Source organism: Podarcis bocagei (genome assembly GCF_964188305.1).
Source record: "Podarcis bocagei genome assembly, chromosome: 5".
Taxonomy (NCBI): domain Eukaryota; kingdom Metazoa; phylum Chordata; class Lepidosauria; order Squamata; family Lacertidae; genus Podarcis; species Podarcis bocagei.
In genome coordinates, this window is record NC_138129.1 from 63111878 (window position 1) to 63136952 (window position 25075).

Sequence of the window (25075 nt, forward strand, 5' to 3'; positions counted from 1 at the left end):
CCAAGCTGGGGGCACCTGCCCCTTAGAGGGTCCGCTCATTTAAGGGAGGGGGGAGGCTTCTTCAAAAGGCAGGCGCTTTAAGTCCCATTGGAGTAGCTTCTCCCCTCCTTTAAATGAGATGTGTTTAAAGAACCACTTTTTTTTCAAAGAGCTTTAAGAGAGACCCACCTCACTCTACTCCTGTTGTGTCTCTAGAGGGTCAAACAGGAGCAGGGGCTCAGCAAAATTTGGACGAAGGGTTAAAAAGGGGCTTTTCATACTCAAGAAAGTTGAGAACCATTAGTTTAGGCTACATGCCTTCATCTCTTGCATATATTTCTCCTGTTGATAGACCTATCAATACCCTTATTTATGTTGACATGAGTAGTCAGTAACTTACATTCATATAGCAAACATGGAACTGTGCTGTATCATGATTAGAAAGGTATTCTGAGGTGGTTAATTAATCAATCTATGGCATTTTAAACCGGAGAGGTGTTGTTTTTGGTTGTTATTATGGTATGCATTTTTGTGTTTTTATATTGTACACTTCCCTGTGATCTTTGGATAAAGGGTGGTATAGAAATTTAATAAATGATAAAAATAATAGTTCTATAGTGACACTGGATTTAGCATCTAGAAGTACACTGAATTTCACCCCCCCCCCCAATCTTTGTATTACTTTTGGGAAGAGAATAGAAATTGTGACGTTGTCATTTTTGGTAGTGATGGATGATTTACCCTTAGCAGAACTGTTCTTCAGCTTGGAAAAATGTGTAAAGGTATCCACTGAGCAGACAGATATTGTGAACAGAATTCATATACAGCTTTCTGTCATTTACTGTATTTGGAGAATGCCCATGGATCTTTTCCTATTATGTAATAGGAAGCATTGATATTTCCTGACTAGCGAATACAAGAAGGTTCAGGATTTTAAACTATTGTGCTGCTCTACTGATCCATAGAAGACGATGAATATGAAATATTCCTGCACCCACACTACTAAGTTGGGTTGGAGGTTTGCGAACTGCAGAATTCTGAAAGGCCTTCCTGGGAGACTTCATCATCTATTCCATGACTCCACTAACCTATGATTCCATTTTTGCTTGCATTTGTGCATTGGGTGGATGGACATGACATGCATGAGTTGGAATGAACAAAATAGCTTTATACTTAGGAAAATGACACATGAATGAAAATTTAGACAGCTTTAATTTGGAAAAATTGCTCCAACTTATAGTAATACAAAATTGATATGTGTACACCCATCAAGATCAGTATTGTCTAAATTTTCTTTTTATTGTATACTATATTTAAACTATTAACTAAAAATAGAGTAAGGAACGCATTGTTTTCTTGAAATAAAATTATTTTGTTCTTTTTATTGCCATTGTGAGCCTGAGAAACATAGCTAGTTTAATATAGATCAAGTGAGAACTGATATGGACAAATTGTTGTGCATTTCAATGAAAAAGCAGAATTAAAAAACACAGCAACCCAAAGTTCCAGCTGTTGAATTTGTTTTAAAAACACATAACTTTCATTTTACATTAGTGAAGTGTGTTTCCCATTACTTCTACCACTAAATATTGACAGAAGATAAAACCATGGGAGTCCAAATGCTTCTAAGGTACCTTCACACTAGGGCAGTTAGAACACTGTAAGTGGCTGAAAGTGCTTTAACATTCATATGTACTCTTCTTAAAATGTTACATTAAAGCACTGTAGGCAAGGGTTGTACCATTAGATTGCTTTACAAGAAAACCATTGGGTGCCCATTGAGCTAATATTCTGGTGCCCCCATATGCTTCAGGACTAGATGAGTTGCAAAGGCATGTAGCCGCCTCCAAACAATGCTAATCCATTTGTGAATCCAATGCCCTGTAGTTGCCACTGCAATATGCACCCCAAAGAATAATGGATGCTTAATTTGATGTAGACTAGTACAGGAACTCAAGTACATTTATAAATTGCCACTATAACTAAATGAAAGAGGATATTCTCAGAAATATGCAGGCTGTGGGAGTTATCTGACTTAGTCATAGACAGAGTCCATTGGATAAAATGGACTTAAGTTAGTCAAGACTAAGTTATGTCCATTGATTCCATTCAGTTTACTCTGCGTATTAGTCAGATACCACATGATATCAGGAACATTAGCATAAGATGTGCTAAACTAGCATTTTGGTTTTAAGTTTATTTTTTAATTGCAAATACTGACAATCTTTGCTGTCTTAAGAATAATGTCATGTGGCTGTGATCATTTTAGAAAAAACTAGGTTTATTTTGGCTTGTTCCTAGAACTTTTCTACTTGCATGCAAGCTCTTTTCCTGCTTTTATTAACCCATTCAGAGAATGTTTCAGTTCTGCTGCTTAGACAGAGCACCATGCTCATGCACCATAAAATGTGAATGATGCTATTTGCTTTGCAACATCTAACTTGTCTTCCATACCTTTCCCCTCTTAAAGGACAAAATATTTATTATTATTATTATTAATAATGATGTTGTTTATATACTGTACACACTTGGTACTTTCAGTGATATCCAGAGAAATTATTAGGTCCACAATTCCTTAGCTGCAGTAATACAGCAGCATCAGATTCTGCTAAAGACCATTCACTAGGCCCTAAAATATGCTTTTAGAAATTAGCAGTTCTTGCTCAGTCCCTCAAAACATTTAAATTAAATTCTCAAAATTTATGTTCTTCATGTTCTTCTGAATGATGAAGCAGTCATATTTTTGGATCTAATGGGTGCCACCACTTACATTTAATTAATAGATTATTCCTGAAGTCAAGTATGTCACACAAGCTGTCAAACACTTTTTTAAAAAGCCACCTCATTTAATACATATTATTATGAGATGGTTGTAAGAGATTTCAGTTTGCACATTTATACTTTACTTTAAAATCCTGCACTAAATTATATTAGTGGTTCAAATTCAGAATAAGTTTGTTGTGCTTAAATGTCATTGAAATCAACTGGGCAACTAATTTATGTCCATCATTGCAATGAAACTAGCTTCCTCTGGATTTGGACCAATGTGCGTGTAATTTGGAATATTCAGTATTAAATACTTATCATGTCACATACATTATCTTAGCAGCTCTTACAACTCAGAAAAAAAGCATCATCTCCAATAAAGTACCCAGGGGCTGAGACCCCCTACTGAACTGTGGTGGCATTTGAAAGCGACTTCTTGATAAGTATTCATGCAACACAATTCTCTGCATGCCCCTCCTCCCCAAAGGAAGTCCCACTCTGTTCATTTGAGCTTAATCTCAGGTAAATGTGCATAGGATTATATTTTAGCCACTGTGCTATACCAGCTATCATTCAAAGAAGTTTTCCCCAGTCTGGTGCCCCTCAGAAATTTTTGGCCATGAACACTCAACCTCATGTTTCTGTAATTCAGTAATCTCAATATGAATTGCTCTTCTTGACCACATTTAGACTGTAATCCTGAGCACACTTACTAGAAAGCAAGCCTCTTTGAACACTGTGTCTTACTTCCAAGTAAACATGCACTGCATAGGATGACACTGTTAAAACGTAGCTAATATGGCCAATTAGCAACCACAAGGAGAACAGTTGATATTTTCTGTCACTACATAGGTCGTGATTAGAATTGCCTTGTGTGAGGTAGAGCAACTATGGCCTTATAACCATAGTTATAAAAATGCTGTTATCTAAACTATAACAATCAGATTTGTATTGCTTAGTAATTTAAAACAATAAAATCCAACACATCAGTTAATATAGTAGTAGAGTTAGGAAATGCCAACAGTTTGAAAGGAAAACGATAAAAGGTATTAACGACACAATCTTATTCATGTCTACTCAGAAGTAAAGTCCCTTGAAGCAATGAGAATCCTGTCCTTTTAATGTATTTGTTATAATATACATGCTGCAATCCTGTTTATCTGGGACTTAATCCCAGTTCATCCCAGCAGCATGTGTATTATAAAGAATACAGTAATAATACAGGATTCTCATTGCTTCGAAGGAGTCTACTTTTTAAATTACCTCACTGATTTTCTGTTCTAATAATGCTGCCTCTCTCTTTTTGTATATCTACATGCTTGTGCATACAGACACCAAAGATGAGAAAAGTGCATTGTCTGTAGCCTCTGTTTATCAAAGATCTTTTAAACGGAACATTCATTTATTATGGATAAATTGTATGCACGAAGTACAGACTACAGACTTGATATTAAACCAACATAAAAATTAATGTTTTGTATCCAACACTCGGTGAGTGGAACTTCCCTTCCTCTCCTTTCCCCATGCACACCTAAAATCTGCTCGGGGTATGGTCCCCAAACCCTCTGGAGCAGATTTTGAGGGTGTATGGGATGGGGCTGGATGAGAGAGCTTCCATTGTGCAAGTAGCAGGACATCAGCATTGGCTAGAACCCCATCAGTCGTATCATTTATATGAGCAGAGACCATAGCTCAGTGGCAGAGCACATATTTTGCATGCAGGAAGTCTAAGGTTCAGCCCCTCACCTCTCCAGTTAAAAGGAGGCAATTCTGAGATGAATGGACAAATAATCTGTCCTGGCATAGTGTGGTTTCCTATGCTCCTATTAGCATCAAACCTGATGATACAATGTCAGAAGAGGGTCTTCACTTCTGTGAAAGATCTTTTTTCCAGTGAAGGCCTCTATTAGTGGTTAGTTTTAAAACAAACGAACAATTTCAATATTATAAAATACCATTCAGGTTGCGCAACACTAAAAGGCTCTTTAAATTTTATAAATAAAAAATCTCCCACACAATGGGAAATGGATGCTGTTTGTAACTCAGAAACCTTTAACGGTGCAGAAACATCTGGAACTCTTCAAGGCATTCATCCAGTCCACCCACCCAGTTCCCAAAACACTGTCTCAGTTTTGCGCATATCCCCAGAACTTTCCTACCCTTGCCGCCAGGATACATGTACATTTCACCTCACTCTCACTCAAGGGTTTAACAGAAGCAGGAACCTGTGGGCAGGAGGCAGATCTACTCTTGGTGTTCAGCCTCTGTGGTTTCAAAACTCTGGGCAGTTTATGAGACATATTCAACACCATAAGCCATGACAATCTATTTAAAATGCATATATAAAAATGTATATATAAAATCTAAGCATTGCAGCTACTGTAGTTTGAAAAAATGTAAAGAATAGGGCCTAATAAGAATGCTAATTAATAACATGTCAGCAAGTTTCCCTCAGAGATTTAAAAATATATATATTTGGATGCATCTTAATATATATATTTTCACGCCAGTGATGGCCACCCTTTGCCCCCAAAGACAATCATAAATAAAAGTGAACCTTCAAGCTTGCTGTTGTATGCAATTTAATTTGTCCTTTAAGTTTTTCTATCTGCTTTCGCACCCCCTTTCACAATGCATAGGCTGTTGTTCCATGACCTAGCATTATTAAATTGCACTTATCAATCATTCTTGCCAGGAATGCCATCGCCAACTCCATTAAAGAAGTCAGAGAAGTCTGGTTTCAGCAGTCCCTCGCCTTCGCAGACCTCCTCCCTTGGAACGGCATTCACACAGCATCATCGACCTGTCATTACAGGACCCAGAGGTGAGGCCTTACGAAAGTGCACCAATGGGCTTGGACTTTAACCATGGTGCCCCTAGCCATCAGGGTGTGCTATATGGATAGAGTTGCTGTTTCAAGTGCCTGAAGGTTTTGGATAGAGAGTAAACGAAGATTAGCTACCTTAGTCTGATCTAAAGTGGTTTTGATTGCCTAGGAGTCAATCTGAAGAAGGAGTGTGGCTGTGTTTTGATTCAGAGTGAATTATATTTTAATATTTTGGGGTATAAGTCTTAAGTGTTCACTGTGTCTCATTCAGCACGGAGCTATGCATTCTATTGCTTCATCATTTTAATCTTTCAACAATCCTGGTTTTGCATTGTGTGACATTTTGTATTTAGTTTGTAGGAGTCATTGTTCCAGTCCACAGGCCCTCATCACCATCGTCTTTTAAGGTTTTAGATGACTTTTAGTAGCTTAGTTAGTTTTCACCAGTGTATTTGTGGGTGACTTAAAATAAAGCACTTGACCACTCAGTTTCCAAGGGGTGAATAATTGGTTAGAAATAGCTCTTCAGATTGAAACAGAAAATGAGGAATGCTGCATAGTTAATTCACAAAGACCACGTCTGTGCTTAGTAACAAGGTGAGGAAAATCACTTGGTTTCTGAGTCATCCAAAATTTGAGGAATTTTCACCGAGGAACTTAAAAAAATACCTTATTCCCTGCTTAGTGGCATTCATAAATAAACTTTTGCTCTTAATAGCTTTTATCCCAGACGATCACAAAATAAAATGGCCAGTTGTGATAGAATTATTCTTCTTCCTGCAGCATTTTGGTTTATTGGACATACTAATCTGTTACACATATAACGCTTCCTAGGTATAATGTTTTTGATAAACAATATGTTCATATTAGACATGTCTACTCAGAAGTTAGCCCCACTGGGTTCAATAGAGCTTACTTCCAGATAGGTAGGTATAAGAGTACAGCCTTATTGTCCTGTAAATTGCACTAGTATAAATCTATATGTAGGCCAACCAAAGCATCATAAAATAGTGTGTAAGCTTTAGAGTTCTTCAGAACTTGGAAAAATTTGTAAATAAAAGGGGAAGCTGAAGGCTGCAGAATCACAGCCAATATGAGGGCTGAAGCAGCAGTGAGGTCAGGTCTGTCCGCCAAAGTATCTGCCCTGCCCTGCCCTTGCTTCCTCTTCACTTTCTCCTGATAAGCAGCAGTGACTTCACTGCTGAAAGGTTATTGCTGTGCCTCCATGCAACCAGGTGAACCACCCCTGCTTTCAAAGAAGGCTTTTAAGGTGCTACACAGATATCAGGTGTCTCCAAGACCTTTAGTATAAACTCAGAGCCCACCAAATAGCACTGGTGTGCAAGATGCCACCACTCTGAAACTTTGCATGGCTTTCAAAATTATTCAGACAGAGCAGAATGGAATTATTTGCAGTTAATTAGGTAGCAAGTTGCTGGGAGGCAAGCATGCATTTTAAAAATGCTCCTGATAATTGGTGAAAATAGAAAGGTATTCGTAGGATCAAAGTTACATTAACAGCGTATTCAGCTGTACACCAGCTGACTCTGAAACTCAAGGGCAGCCTAGACCCGGCTCCACCAGAGTATTGCAGTGCCATAGCTAAAGTGACATAGGCAGGCTTAACATGGTGACGATGGTCCGTCTGAGTGCTGCTGGTCCAGAAAAAGCTTTCAAGCAGTTACAGTGTTTTGGCTTTGCAAACATTTGTCCAGGCTAAAGGATAGAGCCACTTCTAGGGACCTTAGGATCCAGTGCTAAGTGGGTATAGGTGCCACACTTTATACTTTCTTACAACTTTTAGACGTTTCATCCTGCCCTGGAATTTCCTGAACAAAAGTAAGGGGCAAGATGCCCCCTAGAGTCTAGAAGAAGAAGAGTTTGGATTTGATATCCCGCCTTTCACTCCCTTTAAGGAGTCTCAAAGCGGCTAACATTCTCCTTTCCCTTCCTCCCCCACAACAAACACTCTGTGAGGTGAGTGGGGCTGAGAGACTTCAGAGAAGTGTGACTGGCCCAAGGTCACCCAGCAGCTGCATGTGGAGGAGCGGAGACGCGAACCCGGTTCCCCAGATTACGTGACTACCACTCATAACCACTACACCACACTGGCTCTCAGTCTAGTCCTTGATCATCTGCAGCAAGGCATAACTTAGGGCTTTTGTAGACATTTTGTCTTTCAGATGCACAGTGGCAAGTTCTTAGTTAAACCAACTGATTACTCAGTGGGGCAGAACCTCACCAATAGCCTTGGGGTGGTCTCATTGCCACTTAATCGAGGTGGCCAGGCCAGTGTTGTGTAGATTCACCACTGGAATCAATACTGCTCTCCCACCAGTGTGTCTGCACAACCTCAGCCCGTAATTGGCAGCATCCTGGTAATTGGCAGCAACCCCAGAGTTCTAATTCTTATGTGTGCAAATAATAGAAAGTACCAAGGTTATATCAAAAAGTAAACCAAAAAATAAACTCCTGCAGAGTGGGGGGGGGGGGGGAAGAAAGCAAATATGTATCATGCCCACCTATTTTATGGATTTCTCAATTATAAACCCCTTATCAAGGTATTTTCAATAAAAATCTTGAACAACTATAGAAGAAATCTAGAAAATCTTTCTGTATTTCTTCAGAGAGCATTTTCTCTGAAAAAGTTCTATATTTTGAAGGTGTATTGGTCAGAAGGGGCATCTACTGTTTTCTGCCCCTGAAATGGAGGTTCCCACTGCATATTCTCACGTATTCGCTGTCTGTTGCTTCCATCAGAAAAATCTGGTGGCATCTAGCGAGGTTTCTGGGTGTTCTTTTAAACTTAATTAGAAGTGGGGGTAGGATCAGACACTCCACTTCCCCCTGCAGCAACATGGATTAGAAAGAGAAAATGATTCCATAGGCACAAACTCTCTTAACCTGGGGTGGTAATTATCAGCAGGGGTCACAGCTGGGTAGGGAAGAGATAACAGCCCTTCACCACACCACATCCCTTCACCACCCCTACTGATAAGGTAAAGAAAAAATTGAGACATAAATGCATGCTACACATTAAGCATAACATGTAGTTTGACCCTGATTTAGCAAGTAAGTGTCATTGTTCAACATCAATGGGCTCAAACCCAGGGACGCGGACTTATAAAAAATATTGGGGGGGGGGCCCCGGGAAAGCTCATGAATAATAAATAAGCTCATGAATATGCAAATAAAGTGGCGCCGCCTCCTCGTGAGCGAATAGGGGAGAGTGTGCTGCGCCTATTAATCAGCTCCGAAGGAAATTGGGTGGAGCTTTTGCTCGGGAGGGAGGGCAGGAGGCATGCAGCCCGACCCTGTGCATTTTGGGCTGGGGGAGGGGCGGCGATGGCGCTCTGCTGGAGGGGCGCCGGAGATTATTGGGGGGGCAGAGCCCCCCCAAACGAATTTTTGAGGGGGCTCGGGCCCCCTCAAGCCCCATGGAGTCGGCGCCTATGCTCAAACCATCTTGGAACCTTCAACAGCAATTTCAGCCTAAGGAGGATTTATGCATTCTTAACCCTGGATTTCATGCTCACCTGGTCAGATTTCAAGAGGCTCCATTAAATTGCTCGCTGCCAATAATCATGCAACTTTCTGCACTAGTTTTGCATTTGCTCAATACAGTACACTTTTAATGTTTGTTATTTATTAATTCTCCCCTCCTTCCTCTCAAAGGAACCCTGTTCCCTACAAGATAATAGCCCCAGGCATGTGGAGATAAAAATCTCAGCCAAAGGTAGAGCTGACAAGCTGGAGAACATGTAATGGCCATAAAAGTTATAGAAGTGTATAGATGTAAATAGAGTTATCGAGGCTACATCTCTTGGCAAGACATGGCATATCTACACTGAGAACCTGGTGTATGTCAACATGTATGTGACTGAAGATCGGTCATAGACAACACCTTCTGCCCAAACATGAAGCTATTTGGGTTTGTTGTTCCATGTGGGATGGAGACTTCCTAGAAATTAATATCTCCATGTATCATTACTTAGATTCATCCTATACTGTGGATATTCTCATAAAGTATGTGTGTGAATGCTTCATATATTATTAGATAAGAGAAAGAGGGTGTATGGATATTTTCAACAACTGAAACAAAGCCTAAGCACTTGTAACTTTAATTCCTACTTGCATTTGTCCCCTTTCCCTATTATCTCATGTATCCCTTTCTGTGTGACCTTTTCGCTGTCCACCTTTTTCTAGACTTTTCATATTTTCTTTCCTTACCAAATGTTGAAATATAGCTTGTAATCCTCTTGGGGCAGAGACCTGTATTCTTTTTGTTTTTGTTACTCCCTAAAGCACTTGTGTACTGAAGGCATCCTAATAATAATGTAGAATCCAGCCTGAAATAGCCTGTGGATTTAGCCTAAAACATTACAGATGGGACTCCATTTGATGCATATATGCGAACACTTTCTGTGAACATTTCTTAAGCCTGGACAAAATTACCTGGCAGTCCAGTTTTCTTAAATTCTAAAATACTTTTGTTTGCAAAGCACCAGATGCATGAACATGGCTCCACAATACGATCTTGCTGCTACAAAGAGTTGCTGAATGAAACAGCAGGAAAGCCATGGCTCTCATACAGGAAGGAGCAAGGCAGAGACTCCAGCAAACACCTGTGCTATAGAGAGCTGCATGTGGGAAGCTGAGCCCCATGGCAGTGCTCCTCTCGATTGTTCATCGCAGCTGTGATGTAGCCATCTGAAAGAGAGTGTGGGTTTGGCTATCAAAAGTATCAGCTGAGCAGTATGCACTAGTCCTGGTGTTTTATTGCCTGCTTTGTCTGTACTTTTCCCAGGCAGATGAGGCATCATAATAGCGCTCGATTTAGGAATGGAATGGATAGCCACGATTTTCTGCTCCAACAGCAAAATGTCAATCCTTTCACACATGCAGGAGGTAGATAGTTTCAAACAGATCTCTGTACTTCTAGCTTGTGTGAATCTCTAATTTCCAGCAGAAATATAAGCACTAGTCCAACAGAGCTGGAGCCTTTCATTGACTAAAGCTCTTCTCATGCATTTTAACCCTTTTATGTTCCTCTTGAGGGGGGCACATTTAGTCTTGTGCCTTCTTCACTCAACTATGAAGCTTACTGTATCATTTTGAGGCAGTCACTATCTTTCAGCTTATTCTAACTCACAGGGTTCATTCAGGGAACTCAGAGATTCCAGCAGCAATAGCTTAGCTGCACCAAATTCCACCAGATGCCATTTTCCTCCCAATAATAAATCTTTAAAGAGAAAGGTGCTGATTTGAAACATTCCTGGATGTAACATCCAGTGCCCTGAAAAATCTTATTCTGTCCTGCTGACTTCTTCCACTAATAACTTTAGCTGGTTGAAATCACTGACATCAGGAACCAGAATTGCATTCTCTTTGATCCCTGATGTCTGTGAGCTGGGGCCAGGCCACTTTCTCCTGCCTGGGTATTGAGATCTGAATTCTCAGTGGCTCTGAATATCTGAGATGTTAAAAGGAAGATGGGCTTGGGGGCACAATCCAAAATCACCCCCCCAAACATTTCCCAATATGAAGGTCATCCTTTGAGTCTTTGTGCACATCGCACCAAAATATGAAGTGGGTTTCTAATCATATTCAGTATCATGGCCCTGGAGTCAGATTCCTCAACTACAGGCAAAGCTCTCAGATGAACCTGTAGGGCCAGTTGCGCCTGGCGTGAAGATGTGACACTGCTCTCCTCTGAGAAGGACTCCACTGCAGAAGACCCAGGAAAACTTGAAGATTCCCTTCTCCATTGCTGTAGGAGATTACTGGAGAAGCCTGGTTCCCTTAAGGAAAGCAGCATCTTGCAGCACAAGTGGGGCTGACAATTGGGCTGCACTTCCTGCTGCTACTGCTATGTAAGGATTCCGTTTAAGCCCTGTTTCTTGCTGGAGGAACTTCTGAGCATTATATTACCCACAGCACAGCCTGAACTCTGCCTTGTATTCATATCTGAACCTTGTCCCACCTTGCCTTGTCTTACATCTTGTTTGGGCCTTGCCTTACCACTCTGTGGACTCTCAGATGAGCACAAAAATCTTGCTGTGAATGGTAAACAGTTTTTTGGGGAGATGCCTTTCCTCTTTTTTGGCATTGCATGTGGCCACCTTAGTAAACGTGTGGTTATCTTGTCAGAGCTCTAGGAAGCAGCTTGTTGCAGAATCTGCTGTCATAGACCTGTTGGCATCTTGTGCTTTCAGGTGGCAAAAAATAAGTTGCCTTCAGTTGGACTGTTGGAAGCTGAAGGACTAAATGAATTTGCAGTATATTGTTGACTTTTTAAAAATTGATGAGCTACAGTTGATGCTGTTCTCCTAAATTTCCATCCATATCCATAGTGTATCATCAGCACATGCCCAACTGAAACTGTGCCTACCACTTTCAGAACCATCAACAAATAAAATGTCATTGGAGAGTAAACAGTGCATGGTTACCATATGTGGTTGCTCCATCTACTATTGTCTTCGACTGGTGGGGCCCTGAGGCTCAATCTAAATTGAGCCATCAACATTATTTTTTCTTCTCTTCGCTTGTTTTTTGAAGATAAGAGGCAATTGTAGGGAGAGAGGGTGAGAAACTGACAAAGAAAAACACTGTGCAAAGCCCCTGATATAAATGGGTATTGAGCTCACCACCAGCACCCACACTCAAGTAGCTGCTGGGCAGCCTCAGTACAGGTGCCCCCTCTGTCAGCTCCCTATCTTAAATTTCCCACAATTCCCCAGAATGCCTGAAGAAGCATTACCCCAGTGCCTTGTGGGATGTAACTGCTACCTGCTCATGGGATAGGGACAGGAGTTCCACCAACGTAGGAGGGGACCCACTTTTCTAGTGTCCCCCCTCAAACCTGGAGTTCCCAGGACATAACTTATGTTTAACTGTGTCTCAGATGTGAAAAGTTTGAAGACTACTGAATTAAATATTATGACAGCTGCTGGGGAAGATATTGCTATAGGATTTGATTAGAGACGCTTCCCTTTTCTGACTTACAGTATTTGTGCTCTTAGATTCCACTCTGCAAGCAAGACGCTGGCAAATAGTTAAACCTAGACCTAAATAAAAGTCAAGAACCGTGTAATTAAAACTCTACCTTTATTGGATTTTAAAGAGTTGCCCTGTGACATAGGAAATATTTAGATGAGTAGCTTATTTAACTGATTTGTATGTGAGTGAACAGCTTAGAGGACTACTACCCTAAATTAACTATAAGGCCACCCACTGAGATTGCCTCGTAAAGGATCCTGATTGCTTAGCTTCATTATATGCAACCATTCAATAAAATGCTAGATAAATGCATAACTAAAAGCTCTATTACACTAATAATTTGCGCAAAGATAGATGTGTGGGACACCATGCTGGGTTAATTTGTCATCCCTGCAGCAAACTTCTAGAGATGGCCTTTTTAGTGAGGAATTGTGTTAATATGTTGTTCCACTGAGGACATGTTAGAGCAACACTTGGTCCCTTAATCTTTTAAAGAGGCAAAAATGCCCTGAGAGGAAGGTGGCAGGGAGAAGAATGGGGGTGATTAACAAATTGGACCTGGATTTAAAGTTACCCTGACAAAAGAGACTCGATTCCGCCTATATAAGGGAAGTGGGGAGGACAGGAAGAGCGGGGAGGCATTTTTTTTTAACACAGTAATAGGATTTCATGCATATCTAAAATAATAACATAAAAATTGAATACTCTTAGACCACAGTATTTAGCCTGCTCTTTTGCTGATTACATATTCAGTTTCGTTGCTTTTCTTTGATCTGTCCATGGAGTTAAACTGTATGCTTTGAACAGAGTATTGAACTGTAGTATTTTATGCTAAATTTCCTTTTATGCTAAATTTTCCATCCTGCTCAGACATTCACACACCAAAGTCCATTATTATATTTAAATCCAGAACCCATGTTTAAGCACCAGAGCTCAGGATTTCCAACCTCTCGTATTGACAGAACCATAAATCACATTAAAGTTAAGTGAATTACTGTACCATGCAACTATAGCTTTAACAATGTTTATGTAGTATCAGCTTACCATCTGCAGAATGGAAGTGAGGAGAAACACTGATATTCAAAATGGGACTAGGAGTCCTAATAACTTAGCAGCAATCTATCACTCTGGATTCATTGGTTCCACTAATATACCCATTTTAGTATCAAAGCAGAATTCTATCATTGCACAAACAAAATATGACATTATTTTACAAGTTTTTATTTAATACACTGCATTCAAGTGTGAAAGAATTTATTTTTTGAATTTTTTTTGTTGAAGCGACTAATGAAACCCAGTACAGACAGTCTGAATACGAGCCTACAGTACATAAGATATTTGGTTGGATTTAGACTTAGTCATTCTTAGTGCAGACTCATTGAAAACAAGCCATGACTAACTTACCGTATTTTTCGCCCCATAAGACGCACTTTTTCCCCTCCAAAAATGAAGGGGAAATCGGGGTGCGTCTTATGGGGCGAATGCCTGCAAGCCTCGCGCGCCCGGCAGGAGGTCCGACCGGGTGCGCGAGGCTTGGGGCGGCAGCCTGTCGCCCGAAGCACGGGGAGCCCTCTGGAGGGCTCCCCCTGCTTCGGGCGAGTGTCTGCAAGCCTCGCGCACCCGGCAGGAGGTCCCACCGGGTGCGCGAGGCTTGGGGCGGCAGCGGACTGCTTGCGCGCACCGAGAAGCTTGGGGCCAGCTGAGCTCAGCCCGCCCCAAGCTTCTCGGTGCGCGCAAGCAGTCCGCTGCCGCCCCAAGCCTCGCGCACCCGGCAGGAGGTCCCACCGGGTGCGCGAGGCTTGGGGCGGCAGCGGACTGCTTGCGCGCACCTAGAAGCTTGGGGCGGGCTGAGCTCAGCTGGCCCCAAGCTTCTCGGTGCGCGCAAGCAGTCCGCTGCCGCCCCAAGCCTCCCGCACCCGGCAGGAGGTCCCACCGGGTGCGCGAGGCTTGGGGCGGCAGCGGACTGCTTGCGCGCACCTAGAAGCTTGGGGCGGGCTGAGCTCAGCTGGCCCCAAGCTTCTCGGTGCGCGCAAGCAGTCCGCTGCCGCCCCAAGCCTTGCGCACCCGGCGGGACCTCCTGCCGGGTGCGGGAGGCTTGGGGCAGCAGCGGACTGCTTGCCGGCATGCAGAAGCTTGGGGCGTGCTGAGCTCAGCACGCCCCAAGCTTCTAGGTGCGCGCAAGCAGTCCGCTGCCGCCCCAAGCCTTGCGCACCCAGCGGGACCTCCTGCCGGGTGCGGGAGGCTTGGGGCGGCAGCGGACTGCTTGCCGGCACGCAGAAGCTTGGGGCGCGCTGACCTCAGCTTGCCCCAAGCTTCTGGATTAGCGCAGCGCACCTGGGGGGGAAATAAATTTTTTTTCCTTTATTTCCCCCCCTAAAATCTAGGTGCGTCTTATGGGCCGGTGCGTCTTATGGGGCGAAAAATACGGTAAGTCCCATTGAATTCTGTGGGTCTACACAAATATTTCTGTATTCAGTACATCAGGCATAACGAACCTGATCTTTTTGATGGTGACACCCATCGTCCCTGAACATTAGTCATGCTGGTTAGGGCTAATGGGAGTTGGAGACCAGGAACATATGGGAAGCCACAGGTTCCTCGTGACAGCTATAAGTAGAAAGAGTATAATTTTGCTAAACAAACAATTGCAGCAGCAGCAGGCCTTAATCTATCATGTTCTTTATTCAAGAGGTTGTCAGGAGTCCATTGAGCTCACCCAAATATCTGAACAATTCATTTGGCAATGCATAGCAGTTTCCATCTTTTCAGCAGAGTTTGTTACATTTTTATCCCATCCTTCCTCCAGAAGCTCTAGGTGGCATTAATGGTTCTTCCCCACACAACTACTCTAGCCTCTGTGGGTTGGATTTGGCTGACAGATGGTGACTGGTCAAAGGTTGCCCAGTGAGTGCCCCACTGAGTGAAAATTGTCTGATCATCTTCAACCTGGGCCCAAAGTAGCTGGTTGCTTTAAAGCTGAAGAAACAATTATCACTTGGCAAAAGTTCTTTGTTGAAGGCTACCATAGAACTTTGCTCTCATCTTAGCAGACCTCCTTCGGCTCTTTGCTTCAGTAATGCCAGCTCCTTAGTTAGATCTTCGGCTTCCCTTTAGAAGTCAACCTCTGCTGCTCCCTGCTGCCCCTTCTATCTAAAGGAGTGCATGCTAGGCACAAGAGGGTACCAGCCTCCAAATCCTAGCCCACACAGGCCTCCTCCCTCATTTAAACATGGTTGCATGGAGAAAAAACTTGGGAATAGGAGGAGAGTTAAAAGTCTGGAGAGACAGACTGTTTGCACAAGGGAGGGTGCAGAATCCCAGCTTCTGCCTCTGTGGGGAGAATTAGGCCATCCTCATTTGCATGTCGTTTAGGGTTAAGAGAGCAGTTTAGCAAGGTTATGACAGAGATAGACATGTAGAGGAGAAATGGGCTGACTGAGGAAGTCCTGGCAGAGAGAGAGATGCTTATCCCCAAAGCACACACCCTCAGAAAACGTGAGTTAACCAGCTAGTCCTTCTCTTTCAGCCTAACCCTTTTCACAAGGTTGTTGTGAGTATAAAATGGGGTGGAGGAAATACGGGTATGCCACACTGAGAGCTCCTGAGGAAAGTGGGATAGAAATGTAATGAAATAAATAAATGAATAAGATCCTAACATCATTCTGTGCACAGTCTTCATTTAGGTCTGTTTCCACATAAATCAGAAAATAGTAGCATACCCTATGCCTTTTATTTACCACTAGTTGCTCATCTGAATTATGTGTATATAAAGTTACATTCAATGAACAGAAAGTGTAAGGCTGCAGGGCTTTTTAGGACTGCTGAAAGAGTTAGATGTAAACATTTTATTTAAGCACATTTGAATAAAAATAAGCTAGAACAATCTTTAAAACCTCAGTTCTTCAGAGGTGCCTTGTTGTTACTTGGTGCTTCTTTTAATCTTAGATTGGTAGAATGTAGGAAGAGTCGGGAAGCCAGTTGTGATCCACCTCCCATATCAGTTGGTGGCAAAACTACCATTGATTAATGGAGCTGGATTGTGCCCAAAAGCTTTAATTTTTTCAAGCTGTTGGTTCATACTTCTGTTCTGTACCTCTTGAATTGCATTATATATATAGAAGTTCAAGTTCCCTTCAAAACTCCTGGCCTTTTGCCAGCTTTCCTTATTAAAAAGTCACTCTTCTTATTTTTGATCAACACAGCTGTTGCAGAGCGTTTCAAAGGATTTCACATCAGCCAGCATGGTGGCTTAGCCAATTAGTACTCTAATACGGTCATTTTTGAAAACAAGTACTTTCAGGGTAGAAAGGGTGGGATACATCTTACATAATTTGAACTGGCACTTGCTTTGCTTTAATGTTATGAGAGAGGTTGCAGATCACAGTGAGCTAAAGCATCTCAAAAAGATTGAAAAGGAAGTATCTAAGGAAACGAACTACAACAATGTTTCCACTTTAATGCCTTTTAACAAATACTTTTCAATTGTAATGAGGCTAATTAGGTCTTTTTTTATAAAAAAAGGAGCTGATGGTACATTCTCATGCTTCATTGTGACTTAGCTGTTGCTATTTTTAGAAAGAGGAATTCATGTTTTAATGAATTTGTTAATAAACTTAGATATATTTCTCTGCGTTGCTTTTATCTTGTACCTCTAAAACCAATAAAACAAAGCATCCCAGGGAATTATTCTGTCATCATAACATGGGAATTGCTCATGCTTCCATTCTATCCCATGCAGCTCCCATAGTTATTGAATACTGGAATAGAATACAATAGAAGGAAGGCCTGACAACAGGGTTATTTCCAATGGGGGTCTGAAATTTGACCTGTATATCTTCATGTGCCTGTGGAAACCTGCAAGCAAGACATGAGCACAACAGCACTCTGCCCACCAGCAATTAGCGTTCGCAGGAACACTGCTTCTGACAGTGGAGGTAGGACAATAGTCATAATGGCTAGTAGCCGTTGATGGCCTTGTCCTCCATTCATTTGCCTAACACATTTAAAGCCATCCAAGTTGGTGACCATCACTGCCTCCCATGGGAGCGAGTCGCATAGTTTAGCTATTCACCGCTCAGTACTTTCTTCAGTCTGTCCTGAATCTTCCAGCATTCAGGTTCTTTGGCTTTTATGAGAGAGAGAGAGAGAGAGAGAGAGAGAGAGAGAGAGAGGGAGAGAGAGAGGGAGAGAGAGAGAGAGAGAGAGAGAGAGAGAGAGAGAGAGAGAAACCATTTCTGTATCCACTTTCTTCATGCCATGTATAATTTTATGTACTTGGTTACGTTGCATCGCATTTGCCATTTTATTGCTCATTCACTCACTTTGGAGAGAACATTGTGGAGCTCCTCACAATATCTCTTTTTGGGAGAGGGGGAACCAACAACACTGAATATTTTGTATCATCTGCACACCTGTCCTCATTGAGGTTCTGACTGTAGAACTGAGCTGACCTTGGAGAAAAGATGCTTCATGAGAAGGGGCAAATGGAGGTGTGCATGTACTACTCACCTGTGCATCCATATTCCTGTTGGCATTAGATCCCTCCATCATTTTCTTTCTATGTAACCAGGATAGATTTGGGTTTAAACACACTGCATCCATCTGTCACATCAACTTTGGCTGTCAGTTTGAAGCTCTGTCTGCAGTATTGGAAAGGTAAAATATTGGCCTTTCGTACAGAGTACTTATAAGGATTACAAATGTGTATGAAGTAACCTTAGTGTTAAACAGGGACCTGATCTGATATTGAAAGCCCCAAAGGCAGTCTCTGGCCCTCATCACCACCACACTCCACACAATGACTAAATAATCTTAAGGACTGGGATATTACATAGGAGTCCTTGGTAGGCCATTCCCTTGCCCTATCACCTCCTTCCTAACCAATTTAAATAATGAGCACTGTTGCCAAAGTGTGTATAGACTGAAATTTGCAGTTTCCAGCTTTTTGGAACCAAGGGGAACCACCTTTGAATAGTAGAAAAGAAGACAGCTGAAAGGAGTGTTCTGGTTGAGAAGTTGGGGAAACAGAGATTGAGGAAACCTCACTTGTTTTGGTATGTTATGAGGTTTTGAAAGACAAGCACTGCCATGTGGGGAAGGTGTCCTGATTCCCACCTAACACATGCAGAAAGAGGCTCTTAGGTGTAAGTCAGAAAGGGATATTTGTTCAGGGCAAGTGACAGTACAAGCTCAGCAGCAGATATGGAGTTCAGGAGTCACGATTCAGGGGTTTGGGTATCAGAAATGGACTGAAACCATGAAGATGTCTCCAGAACACATTGCTTGCCCCTACCTCTGCTTCCTGCCAGCCACTCCTGTCCAGCTTCCTTTAATCTCCCCATCTTCCACCAAGCAGATGTACAGTAGAGGAGGAGATTAGGCTGCAGAGGAAGAGGCAGGGTGGCATTTTCTATGACTGGTTGTGATGGCAGATACAGTTCCAGTGAAGGCAAAATGCAGAGGGTTGGTACACTGGAGTCAAATAGTGAGGGGTATTTCCAGAAAATGCTGCTTCTGTTACTTTCTCTCCCTCTTTCATCAAAACTGGTTTAGAATTATGGGTGTGGCTTTCTGAGCATTTGCTGGGTGGAAGTTAGGTTGGAGGGACAAACATCCCTGTTTCCTATGATGCAAAATTACCGAATAAAAACATGCTGCAATATTTAAACAATAAAATTTATAAATGCTTCCATAAAGGTCAGTATTATGGTTACACTGGTTACCAAAGAGGAAGCATAAGATTGAACTGAAATGTTTTACCACTGAGCCTCTTGGGCTTGCCAATCGGAAGGTCGGTGGTTCGAATCAGTGTGACGGGGTGAGCTCCCGTTGCTCTGTCCCAGCTTCTGCCAACCTAGCAGTTTGAAAGCATACCAATGCAAGTAGATAAATAGGTACCACTGCGGCAGGATGGTAAATGGTGTTTCCCTGCACTCTGGCACTCAACACGGTGTCCCGTTGCACCAGAAGCAGTTTAGTCATGCTGGCCACATGACCCAGAAAGCTGTCTGTGGACAAACGCCAGCTCTCCTGGCCTGAAAAGCGAACATGAGTGCCACACCCCATAGTCACCTTTGACTAGACTTAACCATCCAGGGTTCCTTTACCTTTTTACCTTTTACTTAGCCTATTATCCTCAGTCACACGTTACAGGTGCATGCTGCAGGTACATCTAGAGCTATAGTGCCCTGCATGTTCTCCAGTGCTTCAGCATCTCTAGTCAATAATGATGCCTTTAGCAGGTGGAGAGGTTTCATAAATGTTTGAACTGGTAATAGCTTTCCTTGTAAATGTCACTTCCTGAAAGTTCATATGCAGCTGTTCACTTCATGTCCCGTTTAACAGGATACCAAGGACAAGCGATTGTCACTTTTTGTTAGTAGCACAAATATAGCTGTTGGGAATTCCAGCTGTTGCTGCTGCATCATTTCTGACATACTGCAATATTTTGTAAAATATAGGCTACACTGTGCTATCTTCTTCTTGTGCTAGGTGGCTTGTAGCTTACATAGACCAAAAATGTCTGTGCATGTGTGTGAGAGAGAGCATCAAATCCTTCCTAGTCTTTATTGTGGAAGGGTCTCAGTAAAGGGAGGTGCACTGTGTAATATTACAGAAGCCTGGAAATTGACCAGCAGTAGCAGAGCATCTGCTTCACATGCCGAAGGTCCCAGGTAGGGCTGGGAATGTCCCCTACCTGAAACCCTGCAGAGCAGCTGTCAGTGAGTGTAAACAGTACTTGACTAAACAGACATCATCCTGCAGCATTGTTGCAAAGCAAACATGGTACCAAATTAGTCAGCCCTGGAGTCTGAGCATATTGGGCCAGTTCAAGGAATTCATATTAATAGAATTCTTACACTGTGTTATGCAGAGTTACAGTAGGAAATCAGAGATGCTGAGAAGTCGACAAAATGTTAGTATAGAACTGTTTATGTTAAGTATATCAGAGTGAAAGTTAATTCTTTATTTAGAGAGAAACAGATTCAGAGCAACCTTTTATGGTTACTTTGTAATGATAATGCTCCAGTTTTACTGTTTACAAATCTTTACATTTTAATTTAGATACATTCCAACACATATTTTATTATTTGACATCACTACCCCCTTCTTACAATATTGAGCTTTATTGTTAGGGTATCCTTGGTAATTATTTTTAATGACTTATGACCAGCATACCCTAGTACCGTAAGCCACTTACTGTGAATTATTTTTTATGATGATATAAAATTGTGCAATAAATCATAGGATTCTTCTGTTGTGGAACAATTGACAAATCACAAAAATATATTAACTGCACCCACCCTGTCTTTCTCACCATACTTGTATATAGAGGTAGTGAAAAACTAGGAAAGCGGGGGGGCTGGTTAAAGTGAGAACGGCACATGTTACACAATGGCTTAAAGGCATTACAATTTTATGATTTTTCTCCTGATTAATGCAACATCTTTGGACACATCGTTTCATGCGTATCAATATTCTTCTGACAGATCTTTAAGCTGCAACATGCAAACATGGGGTGATAATTTGTGGGATTTTAGGGTTGTAGCCAGTGCTAGTCCAACTTGAAGTAGACATGGTGAATTTAATAAGCACGACTAACTTGTGTCCATTAATTTCAGCAATTGTACTCTAAGTAGAACTTAGATGACTACAACTCTGAGTTCTGAGTGTGGCAGTGATAAACATTTCATCTAGTGATGAAAATTGCAGTGTCTCAGTAGAAGAAATTATTATTTGGTAACATATGATGAGGACTGTAGAACATACTCAATTCAGTTCCAGGAAAAGGAAAAAAGAAGAAATACTGCAAGGCTTATTACCATTCAACAGTGCTGTTTGAACACGTACAAATAGAAACCAAACTATTCTCAGGATGTGGCTTGGATATGCTGCACTTGGCTATGAAGCCTATGATCAAGACAGTGCTTATTGTCACAATTAGCAGTCTGCACAATTACCAAATGAAAGGGCCTAGCCAAAGTCATGGCCCAGTCCCTTTAGTTTGCAACTGGTGTTCCAATTTGTAGTTGAGCTGGATTTATAGAAACAGAAGGAAAGTGGAGTGGAAAAGGAAATTGATATAGTTGGATGGGCTTGTCAGAATCAGAGCAAGAAGCAGGGTTTAGCACAGCTTGAAACTAAAGAATAGATGGTGCCCAGGTGAGTTTGGAGAGTTGTACGGAGTCTGGAAATGAAGCAGTTATGTAGTCTGAAATAATAGTAGGGTAAGATTTTAACACGGGAACATGTCTGAGCAGCTAGATGCTCAATGTGGTAGATGAGATATGCAGAAGGCACCTTCCTTTTGTTCTAGCTAATCAGAAGTGATGTTTTAGGATGACTGTAAGATACTTATATAAACAGAATAGCTACTACTGGCTGACAAAATACAAAGTGAATGTATTTTGGGACAAAGTCATGTTTAGCACCTTGACAGCTCTTTTCTGGAGGTGGAAAAGGTCTGTACCCTCAGTGACCATGCAGGTTCAGTTATCTACTTCTATGATAATCTGGGCTCCAAATATGTAGCTGGATTTCTGTCACTACTGGGTGTGTTGTAGCAGATATTATGAGCTATTTCTTCATGGGGAAAATAAATATAGGGTAGTATATAAGTTTTACTTAATTAAAATTAAAGTGAATGTATACACAACAAGTCCATTAATTTCAATAGATCTGCCATGAGTAAAACTTAGTTGAATACCACTCATAGCCCAACATAGGAGCCAACTCCTAGGGGCTGAGCACCATTTGGGCCCCCCATAAAAATATTTGATAGGGCCACCCCCCAAATTGATGGGCATTGTCATTCAAATGCTGTGTGTGCACCGTGTTACATGATCGATTATGCGGGGCAGGGCTTACTTACCTGCCCCCCTCAATATTTTATTCAAGTCGCCCCCGCCTGTAGCCCAACTAGTATGAAATGAGTGGTTTCATTTTGCTAAAAAGAGAAATCTTTGTTACAATCTGTCTAATGTCAGTGAAACACCAATGCAAAATGCTGCTACTTTATTTTGGTTTAATCTTCATTCAACTATTGCTTTGTACTGCCAAGTTGTATATACACCCAACGTATTAAGCATTCTTCCAGACTAATGCAGTCTATTCTCCTGTACACGTAGTGACTTTCAAAACTTTTATTGAAGCAGTTCTTTGTGGTTTACAAATGCAGTGCATAGGCATAGAAAGACATAAAAGTTTAATAGTGCTGGTTGAGAGAGGATGTCTATATACTTGGTCAGAAATAAACCCTAATGTGAGAGGAGCGATAGCATACAACCCCAATGGACTTCTGTGATGCAGTGTGGTGAAGTGGAAGAAAATCAGCAAAATTCAAAAAAATGCCAGATACATTGGCTTATAGAGGAATACAGTGGTACCTCGCAAGACGAACGCCTCGCAAGACGGAAAACCCGCTAGACGAAAGGGTTTTCCGTTTTGGAGGTGCTTCGCAAGACGAATTTCCCCATGGGCTTGCTTCGCAAGACGACAGCCCATAGGGAAATATCCGGGACAGCGTCTTCCCCACTGTCCTCGGACCTCCTGCCCCCGCCGCCCCGCTTCAGAACGCTGCTCCGAAGCCGGGCGGGAGGGCGGGAACACCTGCCCCCGCCGCCCCGCTTTGGAACGCTGCTCCGAAGCGGGGCGGGGGGCGGGAACACCTGCCCCCGCCGCCCCGCTTTGGAACGCTGCTCCGAAGCCGGGCGGGGGGGCGGGAACACCTGCCCCCGCCGCCCCGCTTTGGAACGCTGCTCCGAAGCCGGGCGGAGGGGCGGGAACACCTGCCCCCGCCGCCCCGCTTTGGAACGCTGCTCCGAAGTGGGGCGGGGGGCGGGAACACCTGCCCCCGCCGCCCCGCTTCGGAACGCTGCTCCGAAGCGGGGCGGGGGGCGGGAACACCTTCTGAAGGCGGGCGGGGGGCGAAAGTCTTTGTCCCCCCTGCCTGCCTTCCCAGGGGCTTTTACATCGCCCTGGACAGCGGAGAAGTCCTCCGCTGTCCCGGGGCGATTTTAAAATGCCGCCCGCCAGCATTTTAAGATCGCCCGGACAGCGGAGAAGTCCTCCGCTGTCCCGGGGTTTTTTAAAATGCTGGGGGTGGGAAGAAAAGCCCTTGTCCCCCCCCCAGCCTTCAGAAGAGGTCCGGGGACAGACTCTCCCCGGACCTGGTCTGAAGGCGGTTTCCCTAGGAACGCATTAATTGATTTTCAATGCATTCCTATGGGAAACCGTTCATCGCAAGACGAAAAACTCGCAAGACGAAGAGACTTGCGGAACGAATTAATTTCGTCTTGCGAGGCACCACTGTACCGTATTTTTCGCTCTATAACACGCACCCGACCATAACACACACGTAGTTTTTAGAGGAGGAAAATCCGTAGGCATGCCACCCGTAGGCATTTCCTCCATAACACGCACAGACATTTCCCCTTACTTTCTAGGAGGAAAAAAGTGAGTGTTATGGTGCAAAAAAAATGGTAAATGTGAACATATGACATTTTCCCAGTATTCCAATTCCAATATTATTGTTGCTGGGTAAATGTACATCCCACTCCCAGCAGATGCATTTTGGAGTGCTGTCTTCAATAGGTTTGTGTGAGTTACTTGGAAAACCACCTGGATAGTGCCCTATTCATGAAGAAGGTAACAGAGTATAGATCTACTCGGTAGACACAGCAAATAAAATTTAAAACTGTTATCTGTACCATAGGGCTATTTAACTGCATGGTACCATAGAAGAAAATATCTGAGTCTTTGCCACATTTTCTTCTATAATTACTATCATTGTCACTTGAGTATCCATGCATATTTCATTGTTCCGTGTGCCACCCATGTCTCCTGCCATTAGTTATGGAGGAGTGAATAAACTTGCCCATTTTGGAGGAATTGGTGTGCAGGTGTTGATTCCTGTTCAGTGTGGAGAAATATGAGATGCATACGAGAGGCATACAGGAATATCGTGTTACTCATGGAAAGGTAGTAGTCAAACCACTGTATCTTAGTTTCAGCCTCCTTTACCTTCCCTAATACAAAAATTCTGCTTGTAGTATTGTTGTAGGGGTTACTGAGAGCCAGTCTATACATAATTTTAATCCATTGCATGTGAATTCACTATCTTAGATTCCTAAAATTGCCCTGGAGTCATATTTGAATGACCAGTTTCACTTAGAAAGGACAAAATGAAAATGTTAGTTTACATGAAAGCAAATGACTTAGAAATCATATTTCTCCATTGAGCCGAAAAAGTGACATACACAAGGGCTGCAAGAGCATCATCATTATATTATTGCCCATTTATAGCCCAAAATAAAACTGGTCCCTATGTGGAAACCAGAATTATGCAGAATGTCAATTAAATCAACTGTAATCTCCCAAATACATTTTTTATTGCTCGATTCATTAGAAAGGCTCTTAAGGTAATGAATAGTCGTCACTTTTACCAAGGACTTCTGGCTCCTTTATAAATGATGACCACTAAAAATGCAGAAAAGACATTTTAAA

The 25075-nt window shown here is 42.4% G+C and overlaps 1 protein-coding gene across 9 annotated transcripts in view; it reads left to right on the forward strand.

The window, feature by feature from the left end:
* The window catches only part of NFIA (nuclear factor I A), a 427373-nt gene that overhangs the window by 353848 nt on the left and 48450 nt on the right, over positions 1 to 25075 (forward strand). For 8 of the 9 annotated variants that reach the window (XM_081193801.1, XM_081193800.1, XM_081193804.1 and 5 more), the window contains exon 7: positions 5441 to 5569. The exons of the other annotated variant lie outside the window; for it this stretch is intronic. In XM_081193801.1, the coding sequence (XP_081049927.1) occupies positions 5441 to 5569 (129 nt within the window). The remainder of the gene's footprint in view (positions 1 to 5440; positions 5570 to 25075) is intronic. 9 annotated transcript variants of the gene reach the window in all.